Source organism: Marmota monax, unplaced genomic scaffold (genome assembly GCF_021218885.2).
Source record: "Marmota monax isolate L192 unplaced genomic scaffold, Marmota_monax_Labrador192_F-V1.1 WCK01_AAM20220418_F8-fsc00022, whole genome shotgun sequence".
NCBI lineage: Eukaryota > Metazoa > Chordata > Mammalia > Rodentia > Sciuridae > Marmota > Marmota monax.
The window spans coordinates 19,268,366-19,293,051 of record NW_026695215.1 but is presented as its reverse complement, the minus strand read 5'-3'; the positions used below and the strand labels follow the sequence as shown (position 1 = coordinate 19,293,051).

The 24,686-nt window shown below is 35.7% G+C and overlaps 1 protein-coding gene across 6 annotated transcripts in view; it reads right to left on the bottom strand.

Annotated features, from left to right (window-relative positions):
* Window positions 1-701: 701 nt before the first annotated feature.
* Window positions 702-24,686, bottom strand: part of Stag1 (STAG1 cohesin complex component) — a 360,527-nt gene continuing 336,542 nt past the window's right edge. For all 6 annotated transcript variants that reach the window (XM_046431592.2, XM_046431593.2, XM_058574788.1 and 3 more), the window contains 9 exons: window positions 24,051-24,152; window positions 20,591-20,739; window positions 19,477-19,605; window positions 11,533-11,738; window positions 7,367-7,541; window positions 5,588-5,698; window positions 5,010-5,124; window positions 2,811-2,891; window positions 702-2,724 (listed from right to left, as the gene is read on the bottom strand). In XM_046431592.2, the coding sequence (XP_046287548.1) occupies window positions 2,701-2,724; window positions 2,811-2,891; window positions 5,010-5,124; window positions 5,588-5,698; window positions 7,367-7,541; window positions 11,533-11,738; window positions 19,477-19,605; window positions 20,591-20,739; window positions 24,051-24,152 (1,092 nt within the window). In that variant the 3' untranslated portion in view covers window positions 702-2,700. The remainder of the gene's footprint in view (window positions 2,725-2,810; window positions 2,892-5,009; window positions 5,125-5,587; window positions 5,699-7,366; window positions 7,542-11,532; window positions 11,739-19,476; window positions 19,606-20,590; window positions 20,740-24,050; window positions 24,153-24,686) is intronic.

The window sequence follows — 24,686 nt, the reverse complement described above, 5'->3', positions numbered from 1 at the left end:
GAATTTTTTAACTAGACAACTTGGGCTTACCGAGTAGAGGACTGTCATGTATCTGCCTTTAGACTGAGAATGGATAATATGATGAGCTGTCATACAGTTAAGAGGCACTGCTAGGATCTTGCTGCCCCTGCCCCTGCCATGAGTTACATAAACCAGTTCCTTTTGGGCCACACAGATAGTGAGTGAAGCTGAGAGCTGGGGAGTCACCATCATGCTAAGGCTCAGATTTCCTAAAGGAAAGTCACACCCATCCTCCTCACCTTTCCTCCTCGGCTTCCTGGAGAACTCACCTGCTTATTTCCCAAGTCCTCGTCTTTGCTGCATAGGCATCTTAGGCTGTTTAATGAGCTCAGCCCAAAGGACATCCCAGGCTATGAAATATGTAGGTTGTGATTTCTTGAGAGAAGCCATTTTTTTTGCAGCCATGTAGAATTTAGGTGGTCTTCAAAGGGCCACTGCTAGGAGCAAACATAAGTGAGCTCAGGCAGGGCAAGAACCCAGGTGACAGTGCATATTCATTTTTCATGCCTCAAACTACAGAGGACTTGGCCTCCTCACTCTCTCCAGGGAAAACACCTAATATGGATAACCTCATCATCATTAAACAAATTGCCTGAAAGAGCAAATTCTCTTGAGCACAGAGGAAACAAATCTCCTTAAAGCTTTACCTAGTAGGAACAGTAGGATGACTACCACAAACCTGATTTTGAATAGTTTATTAAAGGAAAGGTGAAGCATCAGTTTCAAATTGTACAAAAGGAAAAAAACCTCATATTGCAAATGTACAATTTACAGAATTACTAGCAAAACCAATCAAGGAGACACTGAAAATACAAAAATTTGATTGACTTCAAACTCAACTGGAAACCCATTGGAGTAGATATTAAGACTTTTTTGTTGTTGCATGGTAGTCTGTAAGTTTAAGCATCTGTCTTCCACAAGAGACTACAAGCAAAGGATCAGTCTGTGCATATGTCAGGACCCCTCCTGGTTTGCTCCTTGACCAGAATCACAGGCAGTGCTGGATGGATAGGCCAGTCATTCCTGCTCCTTTACTTCCAGTGAAGCCCACATTTCTAGGAGAAAGGCCCTAGCTCCCTTAACTGGAACCCAGGAATTGCTGAATTAGCAGATAAAACATCTTTTTGGTGACCAAGTTTTTTTTTTTGTTTTTTTTTTTAAATAACTGTACAAATGTTGAGAAAAAATCTGTTTGCTTACAAGGATGAATAAAATTATCTGTTTTGCTTTCCCACACAAAATATAATTAGAGGTGCACAGAATTTTTAAAAATGCTGTTAATTTTTGGTAAAAAGGGAAAGCCTCATGATTCTCTTGCAGCTACTTTAAAAACCAGCCCAGAAACAGCTGTGGATGGATTGGTTTGGAAATACTGAGGCTTATATTAAAAACCAGAAGGAAGAGACTAAGTGGGCTTTTTAAAAAAACAGCAGCAGCAAGTCATAATAGTCTAATCAGATTATAATTTTAAACAATTGAAGACTGTCCTGAAGAGTCATACATTTTTCCCCAAAAAGAATTATTCTCAATACGCACATTTAACACTGAAATGTAGCTGTATTTCAAGGTAATCTTAGGAACTTCACCCTCTAAGCACAGACTTCTATGCAGCACATACTTCTATAATTGGCAAACTTAATTCACAAAATTAGCGCATAAGGATAGTAAGTGCATGGGAAGTAAACACAGTTATGTTACACTTAAAATTACTTTTGAATGGCAAAGGATTCTTCATGATTCTTCATTAAAAAAATGGAAGTCTGTGTAACTTGAATTTGGCAGGGCATGAAATAAGTGGTTAAAAACAGCAAACTGATAACTTGAACCATGTTTGTTTTACTGAGAATACTTTATTTGCTGGTAGAAGTTGCTAAAAATGCACAGAACAAATACCAATAGAAAATGCACTGTATTCGAATCTCCCTATTCTATATAAAATGAACTGAGTACAGCATCTGTTGGAAAAATGGCTGCATGGACATTTATTTTATGCCCACTTATAAATAAAAATAAACCTTTTTATTCAAGAGTATATAAAATCTGGGAATTCATATCCATATCCACAGAGGGTGTGTGGTTTTTGGCAGAGATGCACGGTGTCAGAATTCCATCTTAGCTTGTCAATGCTCTGTTCCTTCATGTTTCTGTGTTCTACAAGGTCAACCAAATCCAGTGAGCTCCAAAAACACTCTTCGGCGATTAGGATGAGCTGCTTACTCATAGATTTAATAAAAATGGTTAGCTTTTAAAACATAAAAAGGCAAAATGTTAAAACGGTTTTTAAATTGTACAACAGGAAAATAAAGTTAAAAATATTTTTTTTTTTTACTCAATGCTGAGTTTTCATAAAACTGGTGTATAACAGTGTTTCTTGACAGCTGTTTTAAAAATTTAAAATTTCTTCCTCCCTCCAGAAAAACACACAATCTGTACTACGTCCAATATTAGGACACAAATGATTTTTTTGGGGTCAGTCTTTCTGAGGTGACATTCACCATTTCCTTGGGTAGTTTACATGCTCTTCTTCTCTGTCACTGCAAAAAGGGACTGACCTTAATCATTTGATTAAAAAACAAATCAGATCACATCAAAAGTGTTTTTTTCCCCATACAAGCTATCACAGTATATAGGCCTCTAGCTCTAAATAATAGAGTTCCAGATTTGTATTTTCTTCAGACTTCAGAACATAGGCATCCCAAATCCCTAGAAAATGAGAAACACAATTATTAATTTCATGTATCTACATGACCTAAGAAACCATAAATAAAAAGCACTAATTTAATATTTACTGAATCATCTTCTATGATAGCTGCAGAGTCAAAGAAGTCTGGCCTCAGCTCAGCTCTCTCTCTTCGATTTCTTGACGGGGGCTAAAAAGAGAAATTAATATTTTTCTTGAGATCATTAAGACAATCTAATGTAAAAATCAGGTAACATTTCTGATGGTATAACTACACAGAAATATTAAGGGTCAATTATTATTATTATTATTTCAATTCCTGAGCCACATCCTAGCCCTTTTATATTTTATTAGAGGCAGGGTCTTGGTAAGCTGTTTAGACTGGGTTTGAACTAGAGATCCTCCTGCCTCAGTCTGCCTTAGTCTAAATTGCTGGGATTACAGGTGTGCACCACGGTGCCCAGCAATGGTCGTTTTTTTTTTATTGAGTACTGGGGATTAAACTCAGTAGCACTTGACACTGAGCCACGTCCCCAGCCCTATTTTGTATTTTATTAGAGACAGGGTCTCATTGAGTTGCTTAGCGCCTCGTTAAATTGCTGAGGCTGACTTTGAACTCTCAATCCTTCTGCCTCCACCTCCCAAGCCGCTGAGATTACAGGTGTATGACACTGTGTCTGGCCAAGGGTTGATTTTTTTTTTAAAATATATTTTTTTTTTAGTTTTTGGCGGACACAACATCTTTGTTTGTATGTGGTGCTGAGGATCGAACCCGGGCCGCACGCATGCCAGGCGAGCGTGCTACCGCTTGAGCCACATCCCCAGCCCCCAAGGGTTGATTTTTAAAGGAGAATGAGAAATTGGCTATGTTATGCAACAGATTTTTAAAAAGTGAGCATGTAGATATTAATTTTGGGCCCACAAAACATATCTTCCCTTTTAAGGATCATTATAAAAATGATTAAATACTAGGTGATGAATTTCAGTGAGTTCTCCAAAGTAGATAGTTTGAAAGCTACTGGGACTGAGGACAGGAAGGTTACAGATTCGAATGACATTTCTTATAAAAACTTTTCATTATGGAATCCTCAAAGCACACAAGCAGAATGTTATGGACTGAATTATGCCTCCTCCCCTGGCAATTTACAACTCCTAGAACCTTAGAATGCGATTATATCTGGGGCAGGCAGATCACAATATTTTTAAAAATATTTATTTATTTTTTATTGTAGTTGGACACAATAACTTTATTTCACTTATTTATTTTTATGTGGTGCTGAGGACTGAACCCAGGGTCTCGCACGTGCGAGGCGAGCATTCTACTGCTGAGCCACTACCCCAGCACCGAAGATCACAATTTCAAGGCCAGTGTACATAACTTAGCAAGACCTTATCTCAAAAATAAAAAGGGCTAGGGATATAGCTTAGTGTGAAGTGCTTGCCCTGCATGTATGAGGCCTTGGGTTCAATTCCTATAAGGCCAAGAAGGAAAGAAAAAAAAAAAGAAGTATAAGGTCATATGAGTAAGCCTTAATTAAATGTAACCAGTTTCCTTATAAGAAAAGACCACATGAAAACAAAGGGAGAAGGCAGCTATCTATAACGTAAGGAAAAAGAACACAAAATGCAATCAACTCTGCTGACACTTTCATCTTGGATTCCTGGCTTGTTTAAGCCAGTCAGTCTGTGGTATTTGCTATGGCAGTCCCATCCAACTGATATACTGGGAAAGCAGTATGATGAATTTCCAGGTACTGATCACTTAGCTACAATTGTCAAACATTTGGTCAATCTTGCTTCATTGAGTCTCCTGTTTTTTCTTTCCCATGTCATTTTATCTATATTCAATGTTATTTTTAACTAATGGAAACTTTTTAAAAACATTAACATCAAGCATTACTATTCCTGAAAAATGATTTCTTAGTATCACCTGTATCTAGTCCATACTCAAATTTTCTTGTATAAATAATATACAAAACTGTTTGATATATAAATACTGCATTTGGTTGTTATGTTGGAGTACAGTATATATTGTCAGACTCAAATTTAAAGTACAAGATGCCAGATATACTCTGCTGAAAGATCTGGGATGAGTTCTTTCTCAAGAAAAGGGGTTGGGGGAGGAATCAGACCCTGTTATTGCCAGAATTCAAAATATGATGGCTTTCAAAGCAGGCTTAAAAAACACATAAGTTCATCTAACTGCTCACTGTTGGTCAATGTTACCACTCCTCACCTCACAGCATTCAGAGAACAGAGCATCATTTTACCCCAATGCTCTCATATATTTTAACAGAAATTTCCTTACTAGATCAATAACCATGGTGTCTTCAAATTCTTCATTCATATCTTCTAACTGGCTCCGGGATGACATCATCACATCTTCAAAGATGGGCTCAGCATCTTCCTCCATCAGACCCCGACTGATGAAGAAAAAATAGAGTCAGAAAGCTGTTTTTTTGAGTTTTGGCTCTTCTAACCAATGAAAAGCACACCTCCTAATTATTTCTGACAGAGTACATAAATTATGATTCTGAACTTCAAGATAATTAAGGATCACACTCCTTTGATTCACTCAGATTTCTTTTCAAATCATGATAAGTAAATGCAAAAATAATGGAACATTTATTAAACTGTGTCAATTTCCCCCAAACTTTACATATGAGGAATCTGAGGCACAGGTGTTTTAGAGCTCGACCAAGTCCATGTAGCTGGTAAGTGCTAGCATTTAAATGCCTGAAGCTTAGGAGCCCTCTATTCCTATTCTGTGCTGCACAGCATATCTAGAATTATAACTTTAACTCCTAAGACTAAACATTAGAGACACCCAGAATGACTAGCATCACATAATTGTTATGATCTCAAGATAATCACTGTAACACTTACACAGCATGTCTTACTCCAGTTCTCACTTTCATGTAGTTCATTCCTGTTCTGTCCTTCCGATTTAAGTCTTCTAACTTCGGCTGGCCTAACCAAGAGATCTGCATCTGAGGACTAAGAAAGGGTACTATTATTCATTTTGTGGCGGCAGATTTAGCTAACCAGCCCCATGCTAAGAAAGCCATGGTTGGCTGACTTAATCCCCATAGGAGGAATCAGTTGGATTTATTTCAGTGCCTTTGTGAAAAGGGCAGTAAGTTGCCCAAAAAGATCACTTAGAGGTCTCCAAGAGAAGCAGGTTGGGGCTAGTTGGTAATGCTTTAAACTGTCGCCCTTGTTCTCCAAATCCCTGCTAAAGAATACTTCTCAGACCTGTTTCAGGCTACTGCACCATTCACAGGTGTGCCTTATTGGACAGCAAGCCTCTAAGGAATAGAAATGATACTATCCTTTCAGATTTTGTAACCTACTAAATTTAGTAACCTACTACATTTCTAATCTTTTCCATTTCAATCTATTGTTAGTTGTCTCTTATCCAGTTATTCATAGCATAACTCACTATATTCAGATAAACACAAATGAGGATCTAGTCTCAAGACTAGGTAGAAAAAAATAAAAATAAAAACAACTAGTAGATTTTTATAGCAAAACTCATAGCATTACCCTTGCCTTCTCTACAATTTTTTAGAGCCCTGTGTACCAGAAAACAATCTGATTGCCACTGTGGGTAAAAGTCATGATGCTGGTTCTCAGAGGGCAACTAGTCTCAGCACTTATCAAATAAGATCTTAAAAAATTCTTAATCCATGAACAGTTTAAAATATAAATGTAACCCAGACAAAAATATTAATTAAATGGATGATAAAAATGTAGTGTATGAAAAAGTCTGTTTGCTTAGACATTGGACAGACTAGCAGAGGCTTTCACAGGCTATCTTGTCAAGGAAGTAACCTGTGTTATCTTCTTCGAAGTCCCTAAAAAAAATCAGACCTGGCCAATGAATATGTGAATTCCAACTGAAATTAGCATTTAGTGAGATACTATGCATCTAAAGGCCTGTGAACTTATTTTAAGAAGAAAAGTTTTTATTAAAGAATAAAAGAGGGACTGGGGTTGTGGCTCAGTGGTAGTGCGCTCGCCTAGCATGGGAGAGACCCTGGGTTCGATCCTCAGCACCACATAAATAAAATAAAGGTATTGTGTCCAACTACTACTAAAAAATAAATATTAAGAAAAAAAAAAGAATAAAAGATATTTCATTAGCAATATACAGGAACTCCACAAAGAGATAGTACTTTTCTGGTACAGACACAACAAGAACGTAATTTAGTAATAATATTAACTGGTATTTAAGGTTTCTAGCTTCCCTTCCCAAGTTGTCTTCAGCAGAATACTTCTAGTTTATTCTTACATATTCCTGTGATGTTGATAGGAGATGAAACTATCATTATATCTTGAAAGTTAAGAAAACTGAGGCTACTTAAATAATAATGGAACAAGCTTTATATCATGTTATCAGTAAAGGTCTTTAAATATTGAGGAAAAGATATCTATAACACTGCTTATAGCCTTTTTATAAATCTTGAATTTTGGGTCAGTACTGGAGATGGAACCCAGGGGATGCTGGTCAAGCAATGTACCACTGAGCTCCATCCCCAGTCCTATATATCTTCTTTATTTGTAACTTCATTTTTGAAAGATCTGATCAGCGATGTGATAAAGTTTTTCTTACTTTAACAGTTTTAAAGTTTTATGGCAAGAAAATGAGTTCTCAGTACTTACTTGTGTAAAAAGTCTGGTTCAGAACCATGCTCAGTCTCAGGTTCTTGAATCTGTTCTCCCATGGGCCGGCTATTCTCTCGCAACACGGTGGAAGTGAGCTGTGGGGCTGGTAGGGGGCCAGGAGTCTGAATCATGGTGTCAGTCCTGTTGAGCCAAGTGTTATCCAGACTTTCATCTGTAAAATTTCAATTAGCATCCCAGAATGTCACAGATGGGAGTGATATCTGGTGGAAGTTATAAGAAACTTGAAGACCGTAGTCTGAATCCCAGTTCCAAGTCTCCCTTGTCTTTGCATTAAGTTACTGAACTTCTAAAGTTTACCTAGCTTCATAGAGTTGTAAGGATTAAATGAGGTAATATATGTAATCATCACATATTAGCTATTACCACATTATCATGTCTCTCAAGTTAACCTCTGGGATTCATTCGCATTATAAGGGGTTAGTTAGGAGTGGGGTCAGTCAGGGCCCTCTCCAGCCATTCTCTCCTCAAGCAACAAAGGATGTATTTCCTGAGCCTCACAGGGGCCCTAGGCAGCAGCACTTAAAGACTGGCTGTCCTTTAAAGGGAAAACAGCAAGTTGTACACAAATGGACATATTACCCAAAATAACTCCTTTTGCCAGATTATATATGTGGACACAGGAAGAGGCTATTTTATGCTTCTGAGTCCTCTAAGGAAGCCTTCTCTGATTATCCCACCACCCAGCCCCCATTTAACCATTCTCATTTAACTTCTAGAGGGAATATAATAATTTTTGCTTACTTAGGACTTAATTATACATTAGCAGGTCATCAGTCATATGCACATGCTCTCTCTGTAATTAGATTTAAGTTTCTTCAAAGGGGCCAGGAACTATTTTTTCCTGCTTCTGAAGATGGTTTATAAAGATCTAAGTCATTATTTGCATAACTAAACCAAGATATTAATAAACCAAAATAAGGCACTAATCCTAATGGTTCTACCTATAAAAAGTTTACATTATTTTAATGTGAGAAGACTTTTTAAAAATGAGTTCTAAAAAGCTGTGCACAGTGGCACATGTCAGTAGTCCCAGCTACTTGGAAAGCTGAGGTAGAAGGATGGCAAATTCAGGACTGGACAACTAGCTTGGCCAGATCCTGTCTCAAAATAAAGAAATAAAAATAAAAAAGGGCCAGAGGCATAGCTCAGTGAAAGTGTCCTAGATTCACTCCCAGTACTTAAAAGAAAAAAAAATTATTTGGAAGAATTATAATCACAAAGTCACAAAGTATAATATTAATCACCTTGTTTTTCCTCTCCCTAATAAGTCTCAGAGATATGTAGGTGTCAGGTTCTTCATCTGCCACCAAGCATTTCATCTCTCTCAGTGTTTCTCAGATATTTGGTATTTTCTCAGACATGTGAACATTCTGGATTGGCTTTTCTACCCTTGAAAATATCCACTCATTGTCTGGTTAAGGCCATTTTACTGACCTGAAACTCACTATTGAATCAATCAACAAAAATGTGTTTAATCATGTTTTATGTATACTGCTTTTCATTCAACATATAACTCAAAACTTTTATTCTCTGCAACAGTACAAGTAATGGTCAAAAACTTGACGTCATTTAGTTTATTAAATTATAAATGTCAGTTCTCTATTTCATGTCATCTTTTCCAGAAAATCCTTCCTGATTCATTAAAAATTTGGTCACTCCCTGCATATTGCCAGAGCCTGCTGTATTTAGCTCATCAAAGCACTGATCATGATGAACTCAAACTGCCTGTTTCTCTTTTCTGTCTCCCCATCTGCACCAAGAGCTATTTTATTAATTCTTAATCTGTAACACTTAGCTCACTTCTTAAGAAGGTGCTTGGTAAAGACTTATTCAATAACTTCAGGAAGAACTCACTTGTAATCCTTTAAAGATTCCTCTGTAATGCATTCTCATCTTGATCTCAAACAGATGAAACTGCTGCCTGAAAGCTCTAGGCATGCAAACTATTTTAGTCATTCTGTACGTTTCAAATTCACACAGCAAAAATTTTTTTTCAATTGAATAATTAGCAAATTAGGTTATTTGGTCTATACATTCTTCCCACAGTCTTAAAGGTAATAATACTAACTATTCCATTTAGTAGATTACTTATTATTTAAATTCTTTTAGCCTTAGTTTCTTCTGTGTAAAATCTGACAAGTGTTAAACTCAGCTGATTTATAAAACATTTATAAACAATTATGGGGCTGAAGTTGTGGCTCAGTGGTAGAGTGCTTGCCTAGCATGTGTGAGGCAATGGATTCGATTCTCAGCACCACATATAACCAATAAATAAATAAAGGTCCATCAATAGCTAATAAAAATATTTTAAAAAGTTATAAACAATTATATGATATAATGCACATAAAACATATAGCAAAGATTTGGTGAATGTTAGCTACTATGAATATTATATCTAAGAAAATCTGTGAATAAGGAAAAAAACCCCATATATCAATATGGGCAACCTGATAAGACTGCTGTAGAAGTATTTTCAAAGGGAAATGACTGGGGTCATTCTTTAGAGAAAATTCCAGTATCCTACAATCCAAAGATAGAATTTTATATTTTTATTCTTTGGACTTTTTAAAAAGACTAAATATAGCAAAGCTAAAACTTAAAAAGAAATCTTAAACTTTGTTAAGACTACTACATTTTTACATTAATTCTTTTATTCTCTTTGAAATAAAGAAGCTACCTAATGCACTGATAAGAGGCATTACTTATATGATCATGATAACATTCTGATAATGCAACCAACATTTATTGAATGCTATCTATAGGCCAAGCATTATGCTCAGTACTGTGTGTACTACATTCTTGATTTGGAGTATCTCATTATAAATTCATAGTATCTGACAGGATAGGTATTCTGACCATCTTTCATTATTGAAGTTTAGAGAGCTTAAGTAATATCCTCCCAAAGTTAACATCGCTGCTAAATGAGAAAGTCATGTTTGAATTCTGGAACACAAATTTTAGAATTTGTGTTCTTCATTAATAGTCAATACATTCTCCCTAAGAATAAAAGACACATTAGATTTAAATTCAAATTTAGTTATGGATTTTAGAAAAACCTTTGGTAAATCACTTTTTAGGCTGCAGGAGCGAGGTAATGGGAGCCAAATAGCAAGCTGCATAAAGGAAAACAGGACTCAAAACACTATCCTTCTCTCTTGGTTTAGAGACAATTTATTAATTATTTTTAAAGAAGCATCGAGAAGGGGAAGATCATTTGAGACAATAAGCATGTTCACTTTGAGGCGTCTTTCAGGAAGTTTTAAGAGAAATGTTTTGTTTTAATACAGCAATTTTCATTCTTTTTGGATATATATGGGAATACCTACCATTCATCAGATTTTTGTGACAGTTCAACTCCCTGTTCCCCACAGTGCAAGAGGGTTATAAAATTTAACCATCAAGGTCTTATGCTACAAAAATAAATTAACCAACCAATGACAGAACTGGAACACTATTCTGGCATATTCAATTTGTTGCAGAGGTCTACCCTCAAATTACCAGTAGCCCTCCATTATTAAAATGAATTTTGATACAACAGGACTGATTTTTAAAAAATATTTTAGTTGTAGATGGACATATTACCTTTATTTTTTATTTATTTATTTTTATGTGATGCTGAGTGCTTTACACATGCGAGGCAAATGTTCTGCTACTGAGCTACAACCCCAGTCCCGCCATTGACCTTTGTATATAAAATTTTAATGTATTAAAGGCATATAGTTTAGGGATCAGTCTTATACTTTCATAAATGTTTCCCCTTTTTTTCTGTGTGTATCTTCCTCTCTACTCCATGTTTTAAAAAAAAAATTTTTAAGTTGTAGATGGACACAATACCTTTATTTTATTTATTTATTTTTATGTGGTGCTGAGGATTGAACCCTGCACCTCACATATGCCAGGCATGTGCTTTACCACTGAGCCACAACCCCAGCCCATACTCCATGCTTTTTCAAGATGCTTTTTCAAGTTCCTTGACCCTTTTCTGTCCCCCTTTGTCTATTCTAACCTTTTTACCTGTATCACTCAGTGGGTATCAAATATACAAGGACATCATGTTCCTAACACTACCTTACTTCAACAGATTACTTCCTATTTATCTAAGCCAGGCAAATCATTCGTCTCATATGAAAATGCAGACTTACCTTCTACTCGTTTTTTGTGAAGTGGGGGTCGTCCTTTCTTATTCCTTACTGAGGAGGTTTTACTGCTGCTACTTCCACTGTTCACAGACATCCTATCATCTTCACCTCCAGTGACTAATGAATTTCTATAGGAGATGAGTGGAAGCCATACATCTTCTCTCCTTTCCATCATCTGCTCAGTAAGGAATTTCTCGAGGTATGAATGACTAGAAACACAAATGAAATGTAGCAATGATTTCCATGTGAGCAGTTACTGTATCACTTATTTAATTTTTTAATCTGAGGTTCTTTTTCTGAAGGCTCTAAAGAACCCTAAGGACAGACATTAGCAGTGGTCACCTGTGGAAGAAGAGGACTGAGAATTAAGGTTTTACTTCACATATTTCTAGAATGCTATTGAATCAGAGAAGGGTGTATTTACATCAGGAAGGGTGCATGTATGTATATGTGCATGTTTGTCTTTTCTATGTTTCTTCTTTTAAACACCAATGGTCAAAAAAAAAAAAAAAAATTAGAAGTTGCCTCAAAAAGATAGTGAGTTTTCTATTTAAGGTGTTCAGATCAGGGCAGAATTTTTGGAATGGTGGAGTGAAGAAATCAGAATGCCCTCTCCCTAGGAAAACAACTTTTAACAGGTAAAAATTATAAAAAAACAAAAGTTTTTACAAATCATCCATAGGAATATAGCAAATAAAGAAAAAAATTATTCAAGAAAACCTATTATAAAGTCTTGGTAAGAACAAGAGTTTATAAGCATCTGAACCACAATTTGTTTTCTTCTCTTGTTCCCTCTCTGCTACTACAGTTCTAAGTTGTAGAAACTCTACTCCAGGCAGATGGCTAAGAAGAGCAGAGCTCCCCATTTCTAGCTTCCAGCCTAGGGCTACCCTGCAAGGGAGGAACATACTACTTGCCTTTTGCAACACCTTCTAGTCCTGTGTTGCAGCTTTATTCTGAGTAGCAGCTGGAATGAGTGAGGCTCCTGGCCTCAACTTGTGGGGTAGGAACTCCAAGTACAAGCAGGCTGAGAATACTAGGGCCCTAAATATCTCAACTCTAACTGAAGGGGCAAGCTGAGAACCAGTGGTTACCCAGCCTCCCCCTGCTTTAAGAGAAAAGCTTCTGATAGTAACTATTCTGGGTGAAGCTATTTCCACCCTACCCCATCCTTCCTTCCTCCTTTCAGTGGATTAAGTGTTAAAATTTCTGCCCAGGCGCTGGGCAGACTATAAGGAAGAATCTCTGTAGCTGTCTAGCCAGGGCTGACATTATTTAGAAAATTCCTTTCGTAAGGGCCTTGTTGTAAACAATGAGATCTTGATGAAAGGCAAGATGGTGCCAGTAGGTCTTTGATATTATTAGCAACAAATGACAGCTAAGACTCCAGAAGAGAACCAGGAAAAGAGAGCCAAGAAGAGCTCTTCTGGGATGACAGTGATTTCTTGGATGACAGTTGGATGTTAATTAGCTTGACTGTAACAATCATTTCCCAACATATACATATATCAAAACATCATGTTATATATATTCTTATTATTTTTAGAAAAGGAGCAGCTTCAACTCTTCACCCCATCCACCAAACAAAATGATTCTTCATTTTAAGAGTTCTAATGATTCATTTGAGTTTAGCCTACCAGGTCCTCCACTGTGCTTATAGTGTTCTGGCATGCTTTTTCCCTTCCCTCCCATCTCAGAATGGGAAAATGCTTCACTACCAATTTTTGGTGGCTACTAACAGGATGCTGGAATAATTAGGCATTACATACATTTATTCTTACATGAAAGAAGGATAACTTTTTGTTATTGTTCTGCTTATATAAATGCTGTGCTTGAAGTAAGAACGTACTGTTTAGAGGCTTCAAATTTTGTGAGTTTATTCATTAAACAGATTTGGAAAAGGTTAAAAAAAATAAAAATCCTGGTGGTGGCAAAGTTATGTACATATGCTAAGCAGTACCAACATAAGGGCGAATAGGGTAGGGAATGGGACAGACTTGAAAGCATTCTCCAAGCCACACACAGATCTATCAATATTCAATTATTGCAGCAAAAGGGGCTTAAACATAGCTTCTGAAAAAACAGATGAACAATGAGCTATTCTGACCTAGGGGCAACTTCTAGGAAACAAAGCTTAAAAATAAAATCATGTGCTCTCCTGGTCCTCTGAAAACTGTACATACTTTGGCTGCCACTCTCAGGAGCCATCAGAGAGAGAGGGATCTTCAAAGCTGCTAGTCCCTGGCTTAAAACAAGGAGTAAAAATGTAACCAACCTGAATTATGACAGTAGCCTTCAAGCCACACACACATCTATCCATAAAGGGTAAAATTCTAACTGGCTCAGGGAGCTAAAATACAACCTGATCCAGGGGTGACTGTTGGGTAGCTAGGTCAAATGTTAAAAACAAAGGAAAAGGATCTGAACAGGTACATCAGAGGCTGCACATTACAGAGGAAACAGATATCACAAAATTTGTTCATCCAAGTAACTAAACAAATGACCAAGCAAAAAACAAACAAACAAAAACCCAAAAAATAAGCCACTAGGAAGGTAGGCAATCAGTGTCAGAAGTAAATAATTACTTCACAATATAATTGCAATATATTTTCTAAAATGTCCAGTTTTCAGGGGGGAAAAAAAAAAATATATATATATATATATATATAAAATTTGTGGTGCTGGGGATGGAATCCAGGACCTTGTGCATGCAAGGCAAGCACTCTACCAACTGAGCTATATATCCTTAGCCCATGATATGCTTTAACAACAGGAAAATGTGATGTACAGAAAGGGTAGGGGGAAGCAAGCACTAGGTCCATGGCCCACAATGATTTCAAAGTAATTATTGCAAATATATTCAAAGAGATAAAAAAAGAAACACATCTGAAGAATTAAAAGTATGATGATCAAATAGAGAATATGTATAAAAAGAAAAGATAATGACAGAGCCAAATGGAAATTCCTTTCCTTTTTGGTACAGGGGATAGAACCAAGGGCTTTGTGCATGCTAAGCAAGAACTCTATTTTTGAACCACACCTCCAGCTGCCCTTTGGAAATTCTGAAGTTGAAAAGTGCAAAAATGAAAATAAATTTCAGGGGCTCAAGAGTAGATATGAACAGACAACCCTGCCCCCAACCAAACCAAACCAAACCAAACCAAACCAACTTGAGGATATAGTAAGAGATTAAGCAATCTAAAGGAGAAAGAAAAAAGAATAAAGAAAAATGAACTAGAGCCTGAGAGAAATGTGAGATACCATGAAATGCACTCCCAATGTAATAAAGAAATAAAAAAATTAGAGAAATAATGGCTAAACATTTCCCAAGTCTAAGGAAAAATATTACTTTAAAAATCTACAAAGCACAATAGACTGAAACAGGATTAATGCAAAGAAATCTAAACCAAGAATCACCATGGGAAAAATGCTTTCTGAAAGTTAAAAATCAAGAGGAAATCTTGAAGCAGTAAGAGAAAAGTAACTCACTACTTATGAAGAAAATCCAATAAAACTAAGTGATGACTTCTCATTAGGCACAATGGAGGCCAGAAGGCAGTGGGATAACAAATTGCTGAAAGTAAAAAACTTATCAAACACATTTTTTTTTTTTAGTGCCAGGGATGGAACCCAGGGCCTCATGCATGTTAGGCAAGTGTTCTATCCCTGAGTTACATCCCCAGCCCTCAACAAGGATCTTATGTCAAGCAAAATTTAAAATAAAGTAAGTCCCAAATGAACAAAAGCTGAGAGATTTTTTTTTTGCTAGCAAACTTGCCTTAGTAAGAAGAAATATTAAAGGAAGTTTTTCAAGCTGAAAGCAATGATACCAGAGGATAATTTGAATGTATATGAAAAAACAAAGAAAACGAGTAAAGGTACTTACGTAGTGATAAAAGACAATGCACATTTACTTCCTTTCTTTACTGATCTGTATAAATATATATAGTATTACTGTATTATTGGGGCCAAAACCAGAAATGTAATATATTTGATAATAAGCACAAAAAAAGTAGGTGAGAGAAAAGTTGCATTACAGTAGGGAATGACAGTAGATGGCCATTAAAATCCACAGGAAGAAATTAAAAGAATCAAAAATGGTAAACAGGTTAATGTAACAACCTCCAAATATATTTTTACTTTCTTTTCTCATCTTCTTAAAAAGACATAAGATTATATCAATTAATAATTATAACAATAGCACACACACAAAAAGAGAAGGAAATGGGGTTATGTGTAAGTTTCTATATTCCTTCAGAATTAAAATACAGTAAATCTGAAGTAATTTTTTTTAAGGGACCGGGGATTGAACTCACGGACACTTGACCACTGAGCCACATTACCAGCCCTATTATGTATTTTATTTAGAGAAAAGGTTTCACTGAGTTGCTTAGCACCTCGCTTTTGCTGAGGCTGGCTTAGAACTTGTGATCCTCCTGCATTATCCCCCCTCCCCACTGGGCCCCCAAGAAGCTAGGATTATAGGTGTGTACCATGGCACCCGGCACCCAGCCTTAAGTAAATTTTAATAATATGCATACTGTATGGCCTCAGAAAATCACTAATAAACTGAAAAACACAGATGGATTAAAAAAAAGGCATAACCCAATCTTATATTGTCTGTATGAAACACACTTTAGATTTAAGGACAAAAAGACAGAAAGTAAAATGTTGGAAAAAAAGACATATTATGCAAATAGAAACCAAAATAGAGCTGGAGGGGTAATACTAATATCAGACAAAATAGAGGCAAGATAAAAATTACTAGACATGGAATAGGACACTTTAAAATATCAATCAATTGATCAGAAAGATATATAACAATTAAAAATCTATATATACCTAACAGAGCCCCAAAATACATGAAGGAAAAACTGACAGTGTTGAGAGCCACAGCCGAAGGGGCCCCAGCAAACTTCCAGCTGCCAGCAAACTTCCAGCTGCTGGCTGATGATTGGCTCACAGCGGCCCCAGCAACATCTAGCTGATTGGCTCCTCGGCCCCAGCAACATCTAGCTGATTGGCTCCTCTGCGGTGATGCTCATTGGGCTGTTTCCCTGCCCTTTCAGACCACGGAGCTGCTCATTGGGGGACTTTTTTGGCTCCGCCCACGTGACCCAGCCAATGGGCCTCAAGAGCAGGAGGATTGTGGGAGGTGGAGAGAAGCTTGTGTGGGAGAGAGAGGCTTGTGGAAAGCCGGTGGTGGCAGTTGAGGCTCTGAGGGTTTTTCCTGAGAGGCTGTTTTGTTTGGCATGTGTGGTTCTAAAAATAAAGTTAGTTTCTTTTGACAAGTGGCTCCTGATTGTGCCCAGCCAGACTGCGGCATGACAGAACGGAAGAGATGAGGAGTCAATTCAATAATAGACTTCAATATCCCATTTTTCATATGGGTGCAATGGTACACACCTGTAATCCCAGCGATTCAGGAGGCCGAGACAAGAGGATTCCAAGTTTGAAAAGAATTTCAACAACTTAGTGAGTGGGGATGTGGCTAAGTGGTAAAGCACTTTTGAGTTCAATCTCAAGTACAAACAAACAAACAACAACAAAACATAGAACTAGGAAAAGATTAACAAGAAATTGAAGACACCACAATCAAAACTATAAGCCACCTACAGAATAAAATTCTACCCCAAAACCAGAAAAATATGATCTTCTCAAGTATACACGGAACATTTTCCAGGTTAGATCATATGTTCCATAAAATCAAGTCTCAATAAATTCAAAAGGATTAAAATTATACATACATGATCTCTGACAACAGAATAAAATTAGAAATCAATAACAGAAGGGAAATTTAGAAATTCACAAATTTCTGAGGCCCTAAGAAACTTAGTCACACCTTGCACCCCCCCGCCCCAAAACCCTCACCACCAAAGAGTGGGGCTAAGGATGATGTAGCTCAGTGGTAAAATTACCTCTGGGCTCACTCCCCAGTACAAAAAAAAAAAAAAAAAAAAACAAAAACAAAAAAAACAATCAATAAAAATTAAAAAGTCACAAATGTGTGATAATTAAAATACTCCTGAATAACTGAATAACCAATAGGTTAAAAAAATAAATAATAAGTAAAATAAAAAGATACTTTCAGATGAATGAAAACAGAAATCCAAAAGACTGTGGAGCTTCCTGTGAGATTCAGGGTATGACACAGCATTGTGGCACTGGTGGTCTTACATGTGTCACAGAAGCCTGGGGCTGGTCTCTCTATGGTAATTATCGCTAAAACAGCAACAATACACCAAGAGCAGACTCCTATCAAACCTGACCAAAGGATGCTTCCTGTCTAGGGCTAAAACAGCAGAAGTGACTATAGACTCAGACAAAATAAGCTGTAAGTTGAGAATTTCTGGGGGTGGTGGTGGTGGAAGCAAGACTACAGACTGGACTAAATGCCTGTACTTTTTAAGATGACACTGCACACCAATCAGCATCAAGAACTTTCATGAAACTGTGACCATATCTTATGGTGAAAATAAAGCAACATGAACTGACCATATAGTTATCTGTTTGGGTGAACTCTTGGATGGATAATTTAAAACAACTGTTTCAAGGAAACTGAGCTTTAAGAATACAGAAGAATAATTCAATATTCTGAGAGAGAAACAGATGAAAGCAATTAAAATCAAATAGAAAGCCTTGAGCTGAAAAATACACTAAGTGAAATTAAAAACACGATAGAAGTCATCAATAGTAGAAAAGATCAAACAAGAAAGAAGAGCTTAAAAATGGGTTACTTAAAAATAAGTGGAAGAGAAAATGAGGAATGAAGGAAGCATACATGAGCTTTGGGATAGTATTAGAAGAGCAAATATTTGGGATACTGGGATTTAATGACTTGAAATGTCAAAGGGGGTACAAAACTTACTTCAAGAAATAATAACAGAAAACTTCCAAACCTAGGAAAGAACACAAATACACAAGTATAGGAAGGACAGAGGTTCCCAGTTATATTTAATCCTGGTGAGGATGTGGGAAAAAGGTACACTCATAACATTGCTGGTAGGACTGGTGCAACCCTTCTGGAAAACAGTATGGAGTCCTCAGAAAATGTGGAATGGAACCACCATTGGATCCAGCTATCCCACTCCTTGGCATACACCCAAAGGACTTAAAATCAGCATACTATAGAGATGTCATCACATCAATGTTTATAGAAGCTCAATTCACAATAGTTAAGTCATGGTACCAACCTAGGTGCCCTTCAACAGATGAATGGATAAGGAAAATGTGGCATGTTTATACAATGGAGTATTTCTTAGAGATAAAGAAGAATGAAATTATGGCATTTGCCAGTAAATGGATGGAAGTGAAGACTATCATGCTAGGTGAAATAAGCCAAAATCCCTCAAAACCAACGGCCGAATGTTCTCTCTGACATGTGGATGCTGACTCACAACAAGTGGGTTGGGGGCAGGCAGGGAGGAGTAGGGAAGGGAATGAGGATGGGAATGGGAAAGACAGTACAATGAATCAGACATAACTTTTCTATGTTCATATATGAATACACAAACAGTCTAACTCTACATCATGTACAACCACAAAAATGGAAAGTTATACTCCATGTATACATTCTACTGTCATATATAACTAAAGAAAAAAAATTGAAAATTTCTTTTAAAAGCTACATATATTTTTTTACACTGCTATCAATTATAAAAAAATAGAAACTACAATAAAATTAATGTTAAAGAAAAGGTTATACAATGGCTCAGTGTTCATATCTTTGAATTGCAGGATTCAATACCTGTTTAATTTCATCTTATACATTCTAAGTTACTAAAAGTGAGTAGTAAGAGAATAACAATATGAAAGCTTGAAAGAAAACAAAGTTCCTTAAATCAGCAGTTATTTTGTCTATCTCATTAAACACTTTTTAAGAAAGAAACATTTGAAATTTCAATGGTGTCATTATAAAAAATACTTCCTTTGGAATGTGCAACTTACACAGTCTTTTTGTCCTGTCGAAGAAGTTTAGAAGAAAATTCACTTAGTACTTCAAGAAAAGCCAGATTAGGAGGTGGATATTCTTGTCCTTTCTGATTTTGGTATTTAAAGGCAAACTCTATGCCATCCCTGAAGTTAAAATAAAACACAAAAATACACTTAGTATCTTATTGTTCTAGATAGTTCATGTAGTTCTCTTAATGTGCTAAAATTACAAAAACATTTGGGAAGGGAGTGAAATCATCACTGAAGAAGTAATATCTGATAAATTCAAATGGCAAAACAATGCAAATTTTCATAATGTATTTTGCTTTTGTATTCAACTTTAGAGTATCAATCAGCTGTGTGAATTCAGGCTTGCAGTTTTCTGTATTCAGTTTTCATAGTTGTGAAATGAGATTGACCAAATCAGTACTGCATAGTCTCTTTTAAACTTGTTTCCCAAATTTTCTCACTGGTAGACCAGATAAGAAAGTTAATAAATTTTCCATTTTATAAGATAAAGAAAATGTGCAGTTCATATAAATTTTTTCTTTTTTGAGGTGGAGATTGAACCTAGTACCTTGCATATATCAGGCAAGTGCTCAACCACTGAGCTACATCCCAGCATGATAATTTTTTTTTTTTCCAAATTAAAAATGCCCTCCTTCTTCAGAATGCCCGCCCCTCAGCTCCTTGCCTTCCACTGGGTGTGTTATCTGCAGGTTCTTTGCTCCTCCACAGAGGAGGAGCCAGGATAGACCCCTGGAGATCCTGCCCATCTCACCAACACTGTCTGGGTTTTCTGATCCTAACTAGCAATAAAGAATTTATACTTGCAAATAAATACATAAATAAAACAAAAATAAAATTAAAATGCCCTCCTACTTGGGTTGGGGCTATAGCTCAGTACCACATAAAAATAAATAAAATGAAGACATTCTGTCCATCTACAACCACAAAAAAACAAACAAAAACCCTCCTACTTAACAATCTCTAAATTAGATTAATAGCTATAATTCTTATAATTTGAAAAATCTGTAATTTATAGCTTTAAAAATGGGTCAAAACAGTTATTTTCGTTAAATTCCAATAAACTAGATTCTATATAACATTGTTTGCTTATGTTACTCACTTGTGAAGTGTGGCAACTGCTTCTCGTGTCTTGATCTGGTCCAGTCCAAATGTAAGGGCAAAGCGACGTGCCAATTCTTTAATACCACTGACATGGGCAGAAGTCCTATCTAGGTTGGGACCTTGTTCTTGAACAAGTTCATTAAACAACTGGTAGAAAGAAAGAGGGAAAAAAAAAAAGGAAAAAACTTACAGTTAAGAAATATTTTAGATTTTATTTATTTTTAGAATAGGAGTATAGTTTAAAAATATATAAAAGGTGTAAGATAAAACAAATGTTTCCCTCCTTGCACTGAGCTATAGCCACTATGTTCCCTTACTTGGTCATTTTGTATTAGTAATTTTTTGAGTTCACTTTCATGCTGCTGGTATTATTAAATGCAGAGAGGAATTTATGTCTTTTTAATGCCAAATTTTTAAAGAATACATTTTGCAATGGGAAAAGGTAATATATTTACAGAAAAATAGTACATATTTACAAATACCTATATATAGTCTTTTCACAGATATGTCAATATATGAAATACAGGGTTTGGAACTCTGTTTTTTCCATTTATTATAAGTAAGAACATTATGTAAAATAACATTATGTAAACATCCACATATATTTGGATATATGGGGTATGATTTTTCTCACTCAGCCACAAAATACACCTAAAAGTTCTTAAACTGAGTGGAGAGGTTTTATAAGTTACATATATATCACAAAATAACAATAAATACCCCAGAGTAATAATATAAAAACAATCATCATTCTACTATCAAATCTAGAAACTTAATTGTATGTGCAAATCTATCTTCCTTCCTGAAATATGGTGTGAACTGTCCAGCCTTTTATCTAAAGCTACTCCCTCCTTATGCACTGAATACAGATGAAAAATAAAGTCTTCACCTACTCAAGGGTTTGCTACTTACTTACTGCTTTCTCTTGCATCATTAACTATTCCTTTTCTATTAGATGCAAGCATCTTTAAAAATACCACTAACTTCTTGACTCCATTTCCTGTGCCAGCTACCAATGCTTGCCTGATTCATTTTTGTGGCACAGGTTCTAAAAAGTCTTTTTACGTTTGTTTTCTTTACTACTGAACATTTTCTTTTATTTGTCTCCTTCACTTTGTTTTCCCCATTTCCAGCCTCTGGTAACCATCACTATACTCACTTTAACTTCACACTTATTAACTCCTGTGTTCAACTATGTTGTTCCCTGTTTAAGTGTTCTTCAGCAATGAACTGGTCTGAATTACTTATTTACTATGTCATTACTAGAAGGAATGGTTCTTCTGGAGATTTTCAAATTATGCACAAATAGCTGTTTATAAATCCTTAAGCTTTAAAAAGCCTTTTATTGACACCTGTATATAACAGTCTTAAACTTTAAAATTTAAGGTGAATTCAAATACATTTTTTTGTAAAGAAATTCAATGAATATCTATGTAAAAGTTCTCCTTTCTCTTTTCCACCAAATACCATTCTTTTTTTTAATGCAAAGTAATATATATACTTTTAGTTGTTTAGAACCCAGTGCCTCACACATGCCAGGGAAGCGCTCTACCACTGAGCCAGAACCCTAGCCCACCCAAATATCATTCCTTTTTTGGGGGGGATACAGATGATTGAACTCGGGCACTTAGCTACTGAGATACATCCCCACCCCCTATTTTGTATTTTATTTAGAGACAGGGTCTCACTGAGTTGCTTAGCACCTCGTTTTTGAACTTGCCTATCCTCCTGTTTTAACCTCCAGAGCCACTGGTGTATGTTATGGTGCCTGGCCCCAAAACCATTCTTACCAAAGGTAAACGGTGTTAAAAATCCAACATTTCCTACATCATCTTAGACATATTACAAGTACATATAAAATTTTTATTTTTAAATAAATGCTATTCCACACTATTTATTTGTCCTATAGCTTTGTATTTTTCATTTCATATTTTGCCATAAAATTTTTGAACAGCCAGGGATAGTGGTGCATGCCTGAAGTCCCAGCTGCTCTGGAAGCTGAGCTAGAGGATCGCTTGATTCCAGAAACTTGTCAACCTAGGTAACATTTTAAAAAAATTTTATAAACTACTTCAGAGTATCATATTTTAATTTCTCCTCTAATGATGAATTTTATACTATTTCCAGGTTTTTACTACTAACACGTTGCTATAGTAAAAAATCTTTTACATATATACATCTTGGTGCACACTTACATGTTATTTATTTATATATGTAGAAGGAAAATTACTAGTTTAAAGGGAATATCTTTTTTTAAATTTTTTTCTTTTAATAATTTTTAGTTGTCAATGGACCTTTAATTTTATTTTTAGATGCAGTGCTGAGAATTGAACCCAGTGCCTCAAACATGCTAGGCAAGTGCTCTACCACTGAGCCACAACCCCAGCCCTGGGAATATATATCTTTAATTTTGAAATATACTACAAAATTTCTTTTAAGAAAATTTCTTTAGTCTAAAGGGACCTTCACTTTAACATCCTTCATAAAGTTTGGTGATCCTAAAAATCTGGGGATATGCTTTATCAATCATTTCAATTAATGATAATCTGTTCAATGATGGTAAATATCTCTTTGTTTTAATTTATATTTCATTAATTACTAACAAAATTATGCCTCATCTCATGTTTATTGATTAAGTTTTCTTCTCTGCAAAGTGCCTTTTCCAAAACTCTTGCTCACTTTATCGTTTTCACTGATTTGTAATATATGAAAATATTTCTCCCCAAAATGTCATTTATTTTTTAAACTAAGCGTTGACTGATGTATAAACCTATTTAAGTTTATATAGATCACTTTTTTTTTTTTTTTGCTTTTGGTTTTCTTAGAAAAAGATTTTAAAAATATTCTTTTATTTCCTTAAAACTGATTAATTTTTAACCTTGATATATAATCCACCTAGTGGTTATTTTGGTACACATTAGGTGGGCCCAGAAGTAGCTATTTTTCCAAAAACATACTCAACTAACCCATCACTGTGAACTGAAGAGTCCTAATCCTTTCCCCACTGATTGAAAATGAGACCTTTATCACAAATTAATCACACATATGTAGAAATTTACATGCATATATTTCTGAACTCTCCAAACTCTCTATTTTGGTTTACTAGACATTTATATATTTAAAAATTTATTTGTGCAATATATTTTCTTTTTTGGATATTGCTGGTGTCCCTTCATCATTAAATACCTTTACTTCTTATTTTTAAATTATTGCTTTTAAAAGTTTCCAATTTGACTCTTCATTTGGCCTAAGAGTAGATCACCTCAGGATTTCATGTTTTGTAATAAGAACTGGAGGATTATCTTTCAAAAGAGGACATGCAATCCATGTCTGTATCAGAAAGTAACCACAGTAATACATTAATGAGTTAGTTTAAATCAGGTAAAATACCTAGCACATACTAAGCACACAGAAGTTGCATCTATTCTTTGTCTCCCCCTCCCCTCCAAATTACTCACCTGCTGCAAACTGAGAATGAGGGTCTTGGCACATTGAATTTTATCAATCTGCCTGGTTTTGCTCAATGTTTCCTTAATAATATCACCATAGTCATTGTAATACTATGAGGAAACAAAAGGAAACACAGCTTTAAAATTTTTGCAAAAAAAAATTTAAAATATTTATTTTTTAGTTGTAGTTGGACACAATACCCTCATTTCACTTATTTATTTTTATGTGGTACTGAGGACCGAACCCAGGGTCCCGCAAGTGTGAGGTGAGCGCTCCCCTGCTGAGCCACAACCCAAGCCCCAAATTTTTGAAATTTCATGAGATGAAGGATGGTGTTGGTAAAAGAAAGAAAAAGTGACTACAAAAAGGATTTCATTTCTTCATCTTAAACATAATGAAAGTTAAATGATATTTTTCTAAATTAAAGCAATGTACATTTGATACCTAATTATGAGGTAAAAATAATAAAAACTAAAAAGGCCAGGAATTCCAGGAGGAGAGGAGGTGATATAGGAGAGAAAAACCTCTCAGACTTCAGAAGAGAACTGAACACCATCTAAAAGGTGGATATAAATTGAAGAACTAAAATCAAAACAGTTAAAATTGCTTATTTCTGGAGATCAGCCTAAATGGGAGGACAGATT